Genomic DNA, 18,820 nt, shown 5'->3' with positions numbered 1-18,820 from the left:
TTACACAAAGTCTGTCTCTGCGGTGTACACGAGGCTTAATAGATTAGAGGGTAGATACGGAGGTTGGTATACAGTTAGTTTTCTATGATTTGATTTAGTATTTTTATGTAAAAAGCTGTTAAAATGCTGCCAGGACACCTTGAGAAAACCTGTGAGTTCTGCTTCTCCCACCCAGAACTCGCAGGGAGATTGACAGTTTCCTATTATACGTTCGTATACAAGAAGATCTGTCAATAAGCAGTAAAAGCAGGACTCTTTAATAAGTCCTGCCAGCATTTTTTATGGCTTTTTACATGAAAATACTGGGTGAAATCATAGAAAGCGATATATCCCGAACGCTTCATCTCCGCCTCTACCCCCACATATGGGAGCATAGGAGACTTGACAGCTTCCATTCAGCAACCCGCAGTCCAGAATTTGTAATGGCCCTGCACATGAGTAAAAAGCAGAAGAATGAGAGCAGAGATGGCCAATTAGGTGAAACATTAAGAAAAAAAACACAACTACGGTAGCAGATTTTATGTGTTTTGCACTTTTCTTCAAAATGTCTGAATAATACTGATTTAAAATAATCCCTATTACTCATTTCATAAGCGTGTGAAATTCTATCAATAGAATAGGTCAATGGCATGGCAATTGCTGATATTTCCAATTCCCTAAAGTGGACTGACAGCTGTATGGCCAATAGCTATACGATCTGACTCTTCCACAAAGAGAGGGAATAAAAAGCTCCTGAACTTGACGTGTAGGAGCAGACAAGCTAAAACTCAACCATTAGGCATGAGACTGCTGACAAATATCTCAAGTTTATGGCCAGCTTAACCCCTTCCCGCTCCTTGACGTACTATTACGTCATGGCAGCTGTATAGTTCGCGCTCCATGCCGTAATAGTACGTCTCGGGAGTAACGGCCGTTTCGGCCGTCCTCCCGACACATACAGGAGCTGTGACGCTGCTGTCTTGTTCAGCAGCTGTCACAGCTCCTACAGCGGGGACCGATCGCTGTGTCCCCGCTGATTAACCCCTTAAAAGCCGCGTTCTATAGAGATCGCGGCTTTTTAGGGGTTAAGCTGCCATCGCCGGCCTGCTACGCGATAGCGGCCGGCGATGGTGACTATGGCAACCGGACACCAAACAATGGCGTCCGGCTATGCCATAGACGGAAGCCTAGTGGGTCCTGACAACGTCAGGACCCACTATGCTTGCTGTCAGTGAGTAGCTGACAGTTCTAATACACTGCACTACGCATGTAGTGCAGTGTATTAGAATAGCGATCAGAGCCTCCTGCCCTCTTGTCCCCTAGTGGGACAAAGTAATAAAGTGAAAAAAAAGTTAAAAAAAGATGTGTAAAAATTAGAAAATAAAAGATTTAAAAGTAATAAAAGTAAAAATCCCCCCTTTTCCCTTATCAGTCCTTTATTATTAATAAAAATATATAAACAAACAAATAAACTATACATAATTGGTATCGCCGCGTCCGTAACGGCCTGAACTACAAAATTATTTCATTATTTATCCCGCACGGTGAACGCCGTAAAATAAAATAATAATAAACCGAACCACAATCACAATTCTTTGGTCACTTCACCTCCCAAAAAATGGAATAAAAAGAGATCAAAAAGTCGCATGTACCTAAAAATGGTACTGATCAAAACTACAGTTCGTTACGCAAAAAATAAGTCCTCGCACGGCTTTATTGATTGAAAAATAAAAACGTTATGGCTCTTAGAATAAGGTAACACAAAAAGTGAATGATTGTTTACAAAACGTATTTTATTGTGCAAACGCCATAAGACATAAAAAAAAACTATAAACATCTGGTATCGCCGTAATCGTATCGCCCCGCAGAATAAAGTGAATATGTCATTTATAGCGCACGGTGAACGCTGTAAAAAAAAACGAAAAAAAAACAATAGTAGAATTGCTGTTTTTTAGTCACCACGCCACCTAAAAATAGAATAAAAACTGATCAAAAAGCCGCATGCACCCCAAGAAAACTACAATGGATTCCTCAAGGGGTCTAGTTTCCAAATTGGGGTCACTTTTGGGGGGTTCCCAATGTTTTGGCACCACAAGACCTCTTCAAACCGGACATGGTGCCTAATAAAAAAAGGAGGCCTCAAAATCCACTAGGTGCTCCTTTGCTTCGGAGGCCGATGCTTCCGTCCATTACCGCCCAAGGGCCACATGTGGGATATTTCTCTAAACTGCAGAATCTGGGCAATACGTATTAAGTTGTGTTTCTCTGATAAATCCTTTTGTGCTATAAAAAAAATGGTATAAAGAGGATTTTCTGACAAAAAAAAAATGTAAATTTCACCTCTACTTTGCTCTAAATTTTTGTGAAACACCTAAAGGGTTCATAAACTTTCTACATGCTGTTGTGAATACTTTGAGGGGTCTAGTTTCTAAAATGGGGTATTTGATAGGGGTTTCTAATATATGGGCCCCTCAAAGCAACTTCAGAACTGAACTGGAACCTATAAAAATAAATAAATGAGGCAATACTTCGCTTCTTACATTATACTGATAATGAGCCGTGCCCACCCCGAGATTACCCCAGTTTTGACCGTTTGTCTAAACGGAGACCCCTATTAGACCGTTCCAGTGCCCGGTTTTCCCAAGCATACACCCCCGAGAAGTGTATTTCTATTGATGAGTCCCTGGTACATTTTAAAGGGAGGGTTCAATTCCGCGAGTACCTGCCGGGTAAGAGGGCAAGGTATGGCGTGAAGATGTATAAGCTGTGAGAGTGCATCAGGGTATACCTACAGGTTTAGGATATATGAAGGAAAGGCCACCCCCAAACCAGACTGCATCCTGGACTACAATAGGTACATGGGAGTGATGGACTTGTAAGATCAAGCCCTGAAGCCCTACAGCGCCATGCGGTGTGGTATAAGAAGCTGGCCGGGAACATCATATAGATGGCTTTGTACAATGCGTACGTGCTACGTCGATGTGCAGGCCAGACGGGAACTTTCCTGGAATTTCAAGAGGTGATTATCAAGAACCTAATCTTTAGGGACCAAGAAGGGGGGGCACCCAGTACTTCTGGAAGCGAGCCCACACGCATCGTACCAGGGCAACACTTTCCAGGGGAAGTTCCCCAAACTGGCAAGAAGGGAAAAAGTCAAAAGAGGTGCAAAGTCTGCTATAAGAGGGGGATAAGGGAGGACACAATATATCAATGTGACACGTGTCCCGAATAACCAGAGCTCTGTATGAAAGTGTTTTAAAATTTATCATACATCCCTTGGTTTATAATTTACCCCAATTTTACTTACCCTGATGCACTCCGCACAGCTTATCCCCCCTAGTCTTTCCCCTCTGGGCCCTGCTGTGTGTCCAGGCAGCTGATAACAGCCACATGTAGGGTATTGCCATACCCGGGAGAACCCACATTACAGTTTATGGGGTGTAGGTCTCCGGTCAAAATGGCCACTACACCTCTAGATGAATGCCTTAAGGGTGTAGTTTTTAAAACGGGGTCACTTCTTGCGGGTTTCAACTGTACTGGTACCTCAGGGGCTTCTGCATACATGACTTCGCACTAGAAAATCCCGAGTAGGCCAAATGGTGGTCCTTTCCTTCTGAGCCCTCCCATGGGCCCAAACGGCAGTTTATCACAACAAATGGGGTATTGCGGCACTCAGAACAAATTGCGCAACAGAATGGGGTATTTTGTTTCTTGTGAAAATAAGAAATTTTCAGCCAAAACTACATATTATTTGACAAAAATAATTTTGTTTTCATTCCCAGACCAATTCAAATAAGTTCTGTGAAGAAACTATGGGGTCTAAATGGTCACATTACCCATAAATGAATTCCTTGAGGGGTGTCGTTTCCAAAATGGGGTCACTTCTGGTGGGTTTCCATTGCTTTGATACCTCTGGGGCTCTGCAAATGTGACATGGCACACGAAAACCAATCCAACAAAATCTGTACTCCAAAGAACACACAGCGCTCCTTTCCTTCTGAGCCCTCCCATGGGCCCAAACGGCAGATTATCACCACAAATGGGGTATTGCCGCACTCAGGAGAAATTGGGCAACAAAATTGAGTATTTTGTTCCCTGTGAAAATAAGAAATTTTGGTAAAAAATTACATCTTATTGGAAAAAATGACATTTTTTTAATGTCACAGCCCAATTGAAATAGGTGCTGTGAAAAAACTGTGCGGTCAAAATGCTAACAACAACCATAAATGAATTCCTTGAGGGGTGTAGTTTCCAAAATGGGGTCACTTTTGGTGGGTTTCCATTGCTTTGATACCTCTGAGGCTCTGCAAATGCGACATGGCACCCGAAAACCAATCCAACAAAATCTGGACTCCAACAAACATATAGCGCTCCTTTCCTTCTGAGCCCTCCCATGGGCCCAAACGGCAGTTTATCACCACAAATGGGGTACTACCACACTAAGGACAAATTGGGCAACAAAATGGGGTATTTTGTTCCCTGTGAAAATAAGAAATTTTGATCACAAATGACATTTTATTGGAAAAAATGACATTTTTTTCATTTCAGAGCCCAATTCAAATACGTGCTGTGAAAAAAATGTGCGGTCAAAATGGTAACAACAACCCTAAATGAATTCCTTGAGGGGTGTAGTTTACAAAATGGGGTCACTATTGGGGGATTCCTACTGTTTTGGCACCTCAACACCTCTTCAAACCTGGCATGCTGCCTAAAATATATTCTAATAAAAAAAGAGGACTCAAAATGCACTAGGTGCTTCTTTGCTTCTAGGGCTTGTCTTTTAGTCCACGAGCGCAGTAGGGCCACAAGTGGGACATTTCTAAAAACGGCAGAATCTGGACAATACATATATAGTAGTGTTTCTCTGGTAAAACCTTCTTTGTTACAGAAAAAAAAATGAATAAAATTGAAATTCAGCAAGAAAAATGAAATTTGCAAATTTCACCTCCACTTTGCTTTAATTCCTGTGAAATGCCTGAAGGGTTAAAAAACTTTCTAACTGCTGTTTTGAATACTTTGAGGGGTCTAGTTTTTAAAATGGGGTGTTTTATCAGGGTTTCTAATACATAGGCCCCACAAAGCCACTTCAGAACTCAAGAGGTACCTTAAAAAAAAGGCTTTTGAAATTTTCTTAAAAATATGAGAAATTGCTGTTTATGTTCTAAGCCTTGTAACGTCCAAGAAAAATAAAAGAATGTTCAAAAAACGATGCCAATCTAAAGTAGACATATGGGAAATGTGAACTAGTAACTATTTGGGGTGGTATAACCGTCTGTTTTACAAGCAGATGCATTTAAATTCTGAAAAATGCAATTTTTCCAAAATTTTCTCTAAATTTTGCAATTTTTCACCAATAAACACTGAATATATCGACCAAATTTTACCACGAACATGAAGCCCAATGTGTCACGAGAAAACAATCTCAGAATCGCTTGGGTAGGTTTAAGCATTCCGACGTTATTACCACATAAAGTGAAATATGTCAGATTTGAAAAATGGGCTCTGAGCCTTAAGGCCAAAACTAGGCTGCGTCCTTAAGGGGTTAATATAAAAGGTTTAAGAGGCTTATAGTGGCTATTTAAACCTATGAAATTTTGTGAAAGTTAATGCAAAAGCGGAAAGATTTTACCTTTATAATAAAACTAAATTTAATTTGGGATAATACAAATTGGAAAAAAAAAACAAGAACACTAGCCAATTTTCCATGGACATACAGACACACAGCTGGAGATACTCACCTGAAAAGGCAGGTCAATAGCACCGTTTCCAATCTGATTGACGTTTGGCAGAGACCCTCCATAGTACTGCCCACGGTTCTGTCCCAACTGCAAATATTGGGTCTTCTGTAGCTGTAACTAAAAGTGACATTCATCACTTGAAAGTGCAGTGAGCATTTAAATCAAATGCTATGTTTTACGACTGAATTCTACCCTATATAAGATAACTATATGGGTACATAAAATACGGACTCTTGAATTGTTATAGCTCTACTAATCTTTAATTTGTAAAAAAGGCTGTGCAGGGTATATTGTTATATTTAAATAGTTAATTCAGTGGATTTGTCTTCGCACAGTATTTCCCAGTTTTTTTTTTTTTAAGTTTTTCCCGATCCTAACTCAGCCGGCAATATGAGCGCAGAGGGCGCCGCTCCTGGCACCTTTTCCAAATAACACAAGATGGCAGAAATTAAACTAAAATTAGACTTGAGAAGACTGTTTATGGCTTGGCTCAGGAAATTTACCCCCAATTAATTTCCAGATTTGGGGACTAATTATTAATCGTACACCATAAAGATAAAAACATTTAAAAAAATAAAATAAAAGCACTCGTATGTTTGTAAATACCTAAATTAGGACTGTCGAAGCGCAAAACGAAAAAATTCCCTATGTCCACAACGACAAAATTGGCTACATCCTAAGACAAACTGCATTCAATTTTAAAAACATTTAGTTTTAATAGCATTTTTTTTTTTTTTTTTAATAGAACATTGGTTTGACTGATTTTTGTGAGGGAGTACTGAATGCTGAGCTGGGCCTGCTTCGCCACTGTTTACGTATAGTTAAAATAACTTCTCTCAAGGTTAGAGGCCTAAACAAACCATATAAAATGTGGAAAGAAGCCCTATCACAAAAATGTGACATTTATACAAAAAACATTTTAACATTAATAAAAACACCATACTGTAAACATCCAAAATTTATTTTTTATCATCTTTTCCTCTACTACTATGAAGAAACAAGGACGATACCTGATCATCACATGGACAATTAACAACAAATGTTTTACTTTGGTTATTGTTTATGCACCCAACTCCAACCGACATCATTTTATTACAAAGATTCTTACAAAAGTATAGAAAATAGCCAAGGGCCACATTATATTTGGACATTGAAGGCTATGGGGACCTTTGACGTAGGAAAAATATTTTTTAGATATGTTAGTGCTTACCTGAAGTTAAAAAAGTTGCACTAGGGGCCTGTTCACATCTGCGTCAGGGTTCCATCAGACCTTTCCATCAGGGGAACCCATGAACGGAAACCATAGCTTACATTTGCATTACCATTGATTTCAATGGTAATGTTCCATCGGTTTCCGTTTGTCTCCGTTCCGTAAGTTTTCCGTTTTTATAGCGAAATCAATAGTGCAGTTGACTATGCTATTGATTCCACCCAAAAAATGGAAACCTCTAACGGAGCCTCCAACGCAGATGTCTACAGAGCCTAATTGATTCAGGTCTTGGTACCTCTGCTACAACTAATATATCACGTGCTATCCAAAAACTCTTAGGCCCTGTTCACACAATTGTTCTTTTTAGGGGCAGAAAAATTATTTTGACCTGCCTGCAATTTCCTGCCTCAATTTTCAGTGTTTTTCAACCCACAGCCATTGAGCGCCGCAGGCAAAAAAACGCAACGAAAATGGCTCTCTCAATGGGAGGTCAGAGGTGTAACCGTGGCAAGAAAGATCATGCTGCTGTTTTGTTTTTTTTTACTGCGAGCGGCTAAAAGCCATTGCGGGAAAACGCCTCCGCCTCCCAATTAAATCAATGGGAGGCGGTTTCAGACTTATTTTGGCGCGTGTTCCGATGCGGTTTCCGCGTCAAAATCAGCGTAAAGAAAACGTAGTGTGAACTGGGCATTACATCGTGAAGACCTTTATGAACCGTGCCGATGAATGCATGGCCAGAAAGGGATTACTCCTCTCGACATATGTCCTACTGAAGGATTGATTTTTATTTTTAGTGGCAAAGTGGTTGTTGTACAATGTTGAGAGGTCAGAAATCAGAGTGATTACTTGGTCAGATCATGTACTGGTCTCGATTTCCCTAGCCGACTCCTCATACAACAATTCACATCCTTTATGGCGTCTTGAATTTATCTTTAGTCACGGCGATTACGATACACACATTTCTAACTATTCAGAAGGGTAGATTACAATTAATGCTTCATCCGCTGAGAACACATCCGCTTTGTGGTCAGATAAATTATGAGGAGAATTCTTATACAATCTTACGCCCGACACAAGGCGGCAAGAAACGAATAATTAAACTCCCTATAAGTTAGAATTCGACACCATGAAAATATATTATCAAACCGGCTCCTGCTTCATTAGCTGCAGCTTTGGCAGCGTTTATTTTGCCCTCAGCCATTGAGGGCTATGGGCAAAAAAAAAAAAACTGCGAAATACGCTTTTTCTGCCTCCTATTGATTTCAATGGGTGTTCACAGGCGGGACCGTGGCAAGAAAGGACATGCCGCTTTTTTTTTTTTCCCGCGAGCGGCTAACAGCTGCCCAGGAAAAAAGGCCTCTGCCTCCCCTTGAAATCATTGAGGAGATTTTGGCCATTTTTTTGGGCGCTGATTCCAACGCGGTTTCGGAGTCAAAAAACCCTGTGTGAACTGGGCCTTAGGAATCAATTTCTACACATTTTCATTAACAGATATGAAAAACTTCTCAGATCATTTCAAATAGACTCATACTCTAAAAACATTCCAAAAAGTAGTTGAACAAGACAGAGGATGTCTAACCCTAAATTAATTGCCAAATACTTTTCTTCTTTCTATATCTCTTAAAAGGCCGGCTTCCCACTGGTCGGATGCGCTGCGTAAGAATCACGCAGCGTGTCCGACCTGGAACCTGCAGTACATTCCGTCCCAAATTTTTTTTAACTGAATTTCTGCTGCGGAAGAAAGCGCTCATACTTACTCCATCCGTCTTCTCTGCACGTAGTCCAGCATCCTATGATGACGTTACAGGCCATGTGAAGCTGCAGCGCTCACATGGAATGAAAGGGCATCCCAGGCCAGACCGCTGGAAGGAGGAGTGTGTTCTGGGTATGATTTTTTTTTTCCCGGAGTTGCGTTCTTTGCGGCGTAATCACTGCAATTACGCTTCGAAAAACTTGGCTTTCTGTTGCAAGTTTTGCATTCCCATTGAATTCAACAGAAAATCAACAAAAACGCAGCATCAATTGACATGCTGTGGAATTAAATTCCGCACCGCAGGTCAATTAAAGCGTGGGAATGAGACTTTCTAAATCTCATCCACTTTGCTGCTACTGTAAACGCTGCGAAATTCACAATTCCGTTGCAAAAATTCCGCAGCGTTTACAATACGTGGGAACTTGGCCAACAGTGGAATTCATCTCTGTTTTTTTTTGCCATCTCCCAAAGTTGTTCTCGACTGAGGTAGTCCGTCTCAGCCCCATTTACACAAAGAAATTTGAGACCAACCACTCAACCTAAACCTAAGACACATTTACTGGAGGCCATTACCAAAAACATGTACAACAGCTTATATTCATGCAGGTCAAAAGGGCAGTTTCCCCTCAAGAAACGCTACAAGCAGTCATAACCACAGTGCCCAAACTGGTAAAACCCCCGACATCTCCTAACAATTTTCATACAATATCTTTGCCTAATATTAATGAAGATATATAACAAGATTATAACCAATAGATTACTAGACATCTAAAGCTCCAGATGGGGTTCGTCGTTTCTTAAACACCATACAATTGGCCGAGTCCTCTTGAACGCATTCTCTGCTCCTTGCTTTGGATGGGGATACCGCGGTTAATAAGTGCATTGGGGATACTCAGCCTTTGTTGTTAACAAATTCGGCTTCATTGGCCAGATTATATCCGCTATAATGGCGCTATATTCCAACAGTTCAGCTACAATATCACGTTCAAACCTCCTGACCCCTTTTTAATCACCAACGGCATTCAAAAGGGATTCCCTTTGTCAGCACTGATCTTAGCCCTTGTCATGGAACAGTTTTCTGAATTGTTCAGCTCTTACCCCCTTATTACGGGTGAGAAACTCGAAGACAACATAAAATTGTGCTTTAAGCGGATGATGTAATTCTCGCCATTACTGATCCTGAATCGTCCCTTTCGCATGTCCAACAAGCGTTAAATGATTTTGCCTGTTTCTTATTATAAGGTGAACACTTCTAAGTCACAAATTCTAGATCTAAATATTGCTTTGCATGTTAAAAAATGTATTGAATCTTCACATGGGAGGAGAAGTATAAAAAATATTTGGGTGTGTTCCTTCCATATTCAAGCAGACAATTAGGGTTATCACGATACCAGGATTTGGACTTTGATACCAATACTTTGTGTAGTATTGCGATTCTCGATACCAAAACGATACTTTGCCAACAGTAATAAAAAAAAGTTCTTCCGTTTTCTGATGTGAGGCACGTGGTGTGATGAATTTTGGACCTACATGTGCCTCACATTAATAGTAATTAACCCCATCATGTTCCTCAGTCATAATAGACAATTGTTTTATTGCGTGAGGCACAAGTTGGGCAAATGACTATTAGGGCTTATTTAGACGAACGTGTAATACGTCCGTGCAACGTGCGTGATTTTCACTCGCCTCGCATGGACCTATGTTAGTCAATGGGGCCGTTCAGACAGTCAGTGATTTTTACGCAGCGTGTCCGCTGCGTAAAACTCACGACATGTCCGATATTTGTGCTTTTTTCACGCATCACGCACTCATTGAAGTCAATGGGTGAGTGAAAATCACGCGCAGCACACGGAAGCACTTCCGTGTGACGCGCGTGATTCGCGCAACAGCAGTAAAAACTATGAATGAAAACAGAAAAGCACCACGTGCAAGAGTGTCATAATGATGGCGGCTGCGCGAAAATCATGCACCCACGAATCATACATCATACGCTGCTGAAACACGGAGCTGTTAAGTACCTTTTGCGCGCGCAAAATGCCTTCTGTAGCCTCTCTGTGAGTTACAGCACAGCAGGCGTAGTCTCGCGAGATTACGCTGTAAGCTGTCATTCACAGCGAGATCTCGCTGTGCTGTAAATCACAGAGACGCAACAGAAGTGGTCAGGAGAAAGAATACACGTCCTGGCTGGAGGTAATGTATATTCATTGTCAGGACACTGCAGTAATGTTATAGTATGTTTATGTGGCTGCACATAACGATATAGCTATACCACTATGTGCTGTGTAAATGAATAGAGAGAAGTGTATGACGCTGATTGGTCACGGTCATACAATCCTCTGTACAACGCCCACTTGGTCATATAGTAAAACACTCCCAGTTGTCCATTAAGAAACTCTTTAGCATAAAACTAATATAGATCATAACTCCGTCAAAAATTATCATTTTTGTAAATAAAAAACACTGCTGTAATCTACATTACAGCGCCAATCACATCATGTACAATATAGGCCACTTATAATGTGGTGACAGAGCCTCTTTAAAGTGTCTGCTCTCCTGGATCCAATTATGGTTTTGGCTTAAAAACTGCATGCAAAATCTGCACTGTGTGAACAAGACCTTAAAGTGGTCACACATGGCAGGTTTTGTTGCAGACATGAATCCGCTTCATTCATCTGAATGGAACATGCAGAAATCGACGTGCTTGCTGCAGAAAACAACGACATTCTGTTAAACGGAACGGATTTTCAGTCGCAGAAATTTCTGCAATAAAATCCGCCGCGTGTGATTAATGTTGTGTGTTAGAATACCCCTATCTAATTTTTCAAAGCTTACAGCGTATACTACTTAATTACATATGGGCTAATAAATATCCCACAGCACAAAGCAATGTTTTGACTAGACATTAAGGGCTTATTCAGACGACCGTATAATACGTCCGTGCTACGCGCGTGATTTTCACGCGCGACGCACGGACCCCGTGTTAGTCAATGGGGCCGTTCAGACTGTCCGTGATTTTCACGCAGCGTATGTCCGCTGCGTAAAACTCATGACGTCCTATATTTGCCTGTTTTTCGCGCATCACGCAGCCATTGAAGTCAATAGGTGCGTGAAAACCGACGCGCGCTACAGTAGTCAAAACTATGAATAAAAACAAACATAAAAACAGTGTCATAATGATGGCGGCTGCGCGAAAATCACGCAGTCACGCATCATATGCTCATGACACACGGAGCTTTTATGGACCTTTTGCAAGCGAAAAACGCCGTGTTTTTTGCGCGCGAAAAACGCACACGCTCGTGTGAATCCGGCCTAAGGATGGGGAGGCATGGGAGTTCCTGATCTCAAATAGTATCTTCAATCGGTAAGGCCTAATGCACACGACCGTGCATTTGCGGAGTAGCAATTGCGGATAGTATAAGATACGTGGTAACCTATGGGTAAATGCAAACGACCGCGATTTTCAGTGTTTGTGTATTGCCCGGAGCCCGGACTGCAAAAAAACAGGACATGTCGTCATTATACGGTCCGGATATGAAATCAATGTGTCCACGGTCCATGAATCGCGGACTGCCCGCGAATGACACTCTGCAGCCTGTCTATGCCGTAACCCTGGACCGTGCACATAGCTACGGCCGTGTGCATGAGGCCTAATTCTGGGTCAATATTGGTGGTCCACTGCTCATGATAAAGTGTGGGTCAACGTGGAGGAACACATAGCTGGAGGTCAGCTTATTGCACTCCTTCGCCTTAACCACACACGTAAATTAAACGCCACACAATGGTCCTTAATGACATAGCACATACATGTACGTGGCAGCCGTTAAGGGGAATGTATGGAGCGGGCTCACGGGCTGAGCGCGCCCCATACTTAGCGAGTGTCGGCTGTGTAATTCAGGGCTTCAAAGGAGACGGTCAATATAGTGATATACTGCAATATATCCCACTGTGGCCGGGATTCCACTTCAGAAGCAGGGGACCACTCCAGGAGAAGTCCATGACGTCACTGTCCATATATGGACAGTAAAGTCAGGGACTTCTCCTGGAGCGGTCCCCTACAGTGGCGCTATCTACAGGGCAGGTGTGCCATATATAAGGGGGCTGAGTGTCACTGCCTAGAGGGAGGGGGGGGGCTGAGTGTCACTGCCTAGAGGGAGGGGGGGGGGGCTGCGTGTCACTGCCTAGAGGGAGGGGGGGGGGGCTGCGTGTCACTGCCTAGAGGGAGGGGGGGGGGGCTGCGTGTCACTGCCTAGAGGGAGGGGGGGGGGGCTGCGTGTCACTGCCTAGAGGGAGGGGGGGGGGGCTGCGTGTCACTGCCTAGAGGGAGGGGGGGGGCTGCGTGTCACTGCCTAGAGGGAGGGGGGGGGCTGCGTGTCACTGCCTAGAGGGAGGGGGGGGCTGTGTGGCACTAGCTAGAGGGGGGCTGTGTGGCACTAGCTAGAGGGGGGCTGTGTGGCACTAGCTAGAGGGGGGCTGTGTGGCACTAGCTAGAGGGGGGCTGTGTGGCACTAGCTAGAGGGGGGCTGTGTGGCACTAGCTAGAGGGGGGCTGTGTGGCACTAGCTAGAGGGGGGCTGTGTGGCACTAGCTAGAGGGGGGCTGTGTGGCACTAGCTAGAGGGGGGCTGTGTGGCACTAGCTAGAGGGGGGCTGTGTGGCACTAGCTAGAGGGGGGCTGTGTGGCACTAGCTAGAGGGGGGCTGTGTGGCACTAGCTAGAGGGGGGCTGTGTGGCACTAGCTAGAGGGGGGCTGTGTGGCACTAGCTAGAGGGGGGCTGTGTGGCACTAGCTAGAGGGGGGCTGTGTGGCACTAGCTAGAGGGGGGCTGTGTGGCACTAGCTAGAGGGGGGCTGTGTGGCACTAGCTAGAGGGGGGCTGTGTGGCACTAGCTAGAGGGGGGCTGTGTGGCACTAGCTAGAGGGGGGCTGTGTGGCACTAGCTAGAGGGGGCTGTGTGGCACTAGCTAGAGGGGGCTGTGTGGCACTAGCTAGAGGGGGGCTGTGTGGCACTAGCTAGAGGGGGGCTGTGTGGCACTAGCTAGAGGGGGGCTGTGTGGCACTAGCTAGAGGGGGGCTGTGTGGCACTAGCTAGAGGGGGGCTGTGTGGCACTAGCTAGAGGGGGGCTGTGTGGCACTAGCTAGAGGGGGGCTGTGTGGCACTAGCTAGAGGGGGGGCTGTGTGGCACTAGCTAGAGGGGGGGCTGTGTGGCACTAGCTAGAGGGGGGCTGTGTGGCACTAGCTAGAGGGGGGCTGTGTGGCACTACCTAGAGGGGGGGCTGTGTGGCACTAGCTAGAGGGGGGCTGTGTGGCACTAGCTAGAGGGGGGCTGTGTGGCACTACCTAGAGGGGGGCTGTGTGGCACTACCTAGAGGGGGGCTGTGTGGCACTACCTAGAGGGGGGCTGTGTGGCACTACCTAGAGGGGGGCTGTGTGGCACTACCTAGAGGGGGGCTGTGTGGCACTACCTAGAGGGGGGCTGTGTGGCACTACCTAGAGGGGGGCTGTGTGGCACTACCTAGAGGGGGGCTGTGTGGCACTACCTAGAGGGGGGCTGTGTGGCACTACCTAGAGGGGGGCTGTGTGGCACTACCTAGAGGGGGGCTGTGTGGCACTACCTAGAGGGGGGCTGTGTGGCACTACCTAGAGGGGGGCTGTGTGGCACTACCTAGAGGGGGGCTGTGTGGCACTACCTAGAGGGGGGCTGTGTGGCACTACCTAGAGGGGGGCTGTGTGGCACTACCTAGAGGGGGGCTGTGTGGCACTACCTAGAGGGGGGCTGTGTGGCACTACCTAGAGGGGGGCTGTGTGGCACTACCTAGAGGGGGGCTGTGTGGCACTACCTAGAGGGGGGCTGTGTGGCACTACCTAGAGGGGGGCTGTGTGGCACTACCTAGAGGGGGGCTGTGTGGCACTACCTAGAGGGGGGCTGTGTGGCACTACCTAGAGGGGGGCTGTGTGGCACTACCTAGAGGGGGGCTGTGTGGCACTACCTAGAGGGGGGCTGTGTGGCACTACCTAGAGGGGGGCTGTGTGGCACTACCTAGAGGGGGGCTGTGTGGCACTACCTAGAGGGGGGCTGTGTGGCACTACCTAGAGGGGGGCTGTGTGGCACTACCTAGAGGGGGGCTGTGTGGCACTACCTAGAGGGGGGGCTGTGTGGCACTACCTAGAGGGGGGGCTGTGTGGCACTACCTAGAGGGGGGCTGTGTGGCACTACCTAGAGGGGGGGCTGTGTGGCACTACCTACAGAGGGCAGTGTGTGGCTTTATCTACAGGGGTCTGTGTGGCATTATCTACAGAGGGCAGTGTGTGGCATGATCTAGAAGGGGTGCTGTAGCAGTGTCTACAGGGGGCTGTGTGGCATTATCTACAGAGGGAAGTGTGCGGGAAAAAATTAATTGAAAAATCTAATTCATCCCTTTTTAAAACAGACAGGGGGAAAAAACTGATGCAAAACGGGTCAAAAACGTCTGTAAAAAACAAAAACACGGCCCGAAATTGAAAGGATGCAAAACGGCCAAGAAAAACAGACCAAAGCGGACGTTTTTAAATCGGCCAAAACTCGAACCCTGTCGTGTGAATAGATCCTCATACTTACTTGCTGCTCGCTCAGCCCTGATAAAACATTGGAAATCTTCCCCTCCCTCTTTGAAAGAAATTCACGGAAGAACTCTTTGCTCTCCGTAATCATACATACTACAAATTTAAAAGGAATTGGGCCTCTTGGCCTTCCTTTATGCTTGCAGATTCTACTACTACTCAATGATGTGTGGTGATGCAAAGACTTTTCTCAAATGGTATGCTGGATTGTCCATTGAGGCATCTCAGGACAGCAATCAAAGGCAAAACCGAATCCGTCAGGTTAGTAGTACTACCAGCTTGACAGAAAGCGGGTTCTGCGTGTCTCTGACATGCAGGATTCAGTGGTTAACAATCACGTCTAAGTTCATCAACTTAGATGTGGTCGATAACAGCTGGATCATGTGTATCAGAGACACGCAGGACCTGCTTTCTGCAGAGCCGTCAATCCTGCTGAACTGACAGATTCGGCTTTGACTGCAAAGTACATCTTTTATGTATGTCACAATATACTACAATACATTAGTATTGCATTATTGTAGTATACCGTGCAAGCGATCCAACTCTGATTCCACTCTGCTTAATATAAAAAAATAAAATAAAAAATTAAAATACAGCTGAATAAAGTTTCTTTAATACATACACAAAAAAATATATATTTATTGTTAAAAAATATTAAAGAAATAAAAACCCCTTTTCCCGCAAATGCTTTGTTAAAAACAAAAAACAAACTAACATAACTGGTATAGTTGCGACCGTAAAAGTCAGAACTATTACAATATAACATTATTTTACCCGCACAATAAATGCATTAAAAAAAAATGATTTTTAAAAAAAACACCAGAATCGCTGATTTTTGGTTGCTTCATCTCCCATAAAAAAAAATAAGTGATCAAAAGATCTACAGCTCACCCCGCAAAAAAAAAAAAAAAAAAAAAAAGCCCTCACACCACTCAATTGACAGAACAATAAAAAAATAGTTCAGAATATGGCGACAAAATTAAGAAATAGTTTTTATTGTAAAAGTAAAACATAAAAAAAAAACCACTATAAAAATTGGTATCACCGTAATCATATCGACCTGCAGAAATAAGTTAACATGTTGTTTTTACCGCACAGTGAACGCTGTAGAAACAAAACCCAAAACATGGGAGAGATCACTTTTTTTTTCCCATTACATGCCGCAAAGACAATTTTGTTTTCTAGAATGTTAATTAGTACTAAGGATGCACCATGCATCGAAACTTCGATACTGTTTCGATACTGTGCATCCCCAAACGGTTCGATACCGTTATTTCATGTATTTCGATACTTAGCTGCGCAGCCGCCCAGCTCAGTATTCTAACACATGAATGTATGAGAGCGGGGCTGCGGCTGTGTAATACAGCCATTGCCGCGCTCCTGAGTCCTGATAATAAGTGCGCGCTGTCAGGATGATGCGAGGCGTCCGGCGCTGCCCTAATGATTGCCGGCACTGGAGACAGAGAATGACGTGCGCACTACAAAACACCCCCATGTTCTGTCCTCAGTGCCTGAACCGCCACTCATTAATGCAGCGCCGGACGCATATCCTCATGCTGACCGCGCACGCACTTCCTGTCAGGAGCGGGGCAATGGCTGTATTACACAGCCGCAGCCCCGCTCTAAAACGGCGGAGATCAGAGAAACCTCATCTCCGCCGCTATTCCCCTGAATGCTGCGATCACAGCGGACTGCAGCATTCAGGGGAAAATGAGAAGGGGGATGCCTCTTGGATCGCGTCACAGGAAATTCCTTTGACGCGATTGAGGGACATACCATATATGGCCAGGCAGCCCAGGGTCCATTGAAGGACCTACCATATTTCCTGCTGTTAGGGCATACTTAGGTATGTCCTAACAACTGCCTGTGTACTATAAGTACACAGACTAATGTACTGGCACATATCTGATATATGTCAGTACATTAAAGTTTAAAAATAAAGTAAAAACAAAGTAATGTTAAATTAAAAAAAAATAAAATACACATGCAGCTTTTTTACAATAAACATTAAAATAAGTCTCAATACATAAAATATTCACACATTCAGTATTGGCGCGGCCGTAATAACCTGCACAACAATTTTTTTGCATCATTTCTGATGTGTATGCTGTAAAAAAAAAAAAATTAAAGACTGCCTTCTTTCACTTATTAATGTGAGGCACGAGGTGCGATGAATTTAACCTCCATGTTCTTCACATTAATAGTAATTAAACCCATCATGCACCTCACACATTAACCCATTATGACTGAGAAACATGATGGGATTAATTACTATTAATGTGAGACACATTAAAAATTCATCATCACACCTCACGCCTCACATCAGAAAACGGAAGAACTTTTTTTTTTTTTTTTTTACTGTTGGCAAAGTATCGAAATCGCAATACTAAAACTAAGTATCGGTATCAAAGTCCAAATTATGGTATTGTGACATCCCTAATTAGTACAATCAATAGTTATGTGAAAGTATACAGCTTGTTCCACAAAAAAACAAGCCCTCAAACAGCTGTAAATCGACAGGAAGGTGGGGAGGAAAAAAAAGCGAAAATAAAAAAATAAATGTTGCGGAGGAAAGGGGTTAATAAATCTTTATAGCAGTTGGTGCTTTGTTTTTTCCCAAATCTGCTTATTTTATCACCACCGTAGGAAAAAATAAACGCCCGCTCTGGCCACTTTTACACGACCGTATTTTGGTCAGTAGTTTGTAAGCCAAAACCAGGAGTGAGTCCAAAATTACGAAAGAGGATCAAATATTTTCATTACAGTTTTTCTCTGTGTAGATTATACTCCTCCTGCTTTTGGCTTCCAAATACTGATGCAAAATACTGCTGTTTGAATGGAACCTTAGGTTTGATTTACACACAGTGTTTTGTTTTATTTTGCTTTGTTTTTGTCTGTTTTTCTTATGCGTTTTTTTTGCGGTCAGATGTTACATTAATGGGATTGTCCAGGTTCGGGGCTGTTTTTTATACTGCTGATCAATGTTCCCTCTATGTCTTGGCAGAGGAGCAGTTGGGGAGCAGGGCGAGTTTCCATGAAGGATGGGCGATCTGATGACCAAAAGTAATACCCCCAGTAAATGCTAATATAGCGTACTAAATAAGAGAAGAAGAAAACGTATTTTAAATTAGTTTTAATTACTTTTTTAAATACTATAATATCAGAAGTACACCAGTAAAATAGGCTGTTATAAACACCAATTATATGCATCAATGCCAATAAATACTCCACAGACGGACTGTCACCCGCATTTGTGGACCTTACGTATAAAATATGGGAGCACGGTCCGTAAATGCAAAAAATAGGATGTGTCCTATTTATTGCGGGTCATTTCAACAGCACATATACGGGAAGGTCTCTCTAGCCCATAGAAATGAATGGATCAGTATTTTAATTTGCAATTACAAATCCGCAATTGTGGATAAAAATTATGGTCGTGTGCCTAAGTGATAATAAACAGCATAGGTAATACTTTTTTTTATAAGTGATCACAGAAATGGGATAGTAAAGATGAGAACGGCACAACTCAAGTTGAATTAAAAAAC

At 43.7% G+C, this 18,820-nt stretch overlaps 1 protein-coding gene across 5 annotated transcripts in view; it reads right to left on the bottom strand.

Annotated features, from left to right (window-relative positions):
• CRTC1 (CREB regulated transcription coactivator 1) overlaps nt 1–18,820 on the bottom strand; it is a 169,505-nt gene that overhangs the window by 132,233 nt on the left and 18,452 nt on the right. For 4 of the 5 annotated variants that reach the window (XM_075864532.1, XM_075864552.1, XM_075864539.1 and 1 more), the window contains exon 2: nt 5,718–5,834. The exons of the other annotated variant lie outside the window; for it this stretch is intronic. In XM_075864532.1, the coding sequence (XP_075720647.1) occupies nt 5,718–5,834 (117 nt within the window). The remainder of the gene's footprint in view (nt 1–5,717; nt 5,835–18,820) is intronic. 5 annotated transcript variants of the gene reach the window in all.

This window comes from Rhinoderma darwinii, chromosome 1 (genome assembly GCF_050947455.1).
Source record: "Rhinoderma darwinii isolate aRhiDar2 chromosome 1, aRhiDar2.hap1, whole genome shotgun sequence".
Taxonomy (NCBI): Eukaryota; Metazoa; Chordata; class Amphibia; order Anura; family Rhinodermatidae; genus Rhinoderma; species Rhinoderma darwinii.
The sequence above is the reverse complement of the archived record's forward strand: the minus strand, read 5'-3'. Positions and strand labels throughout refer to the sequence as shown.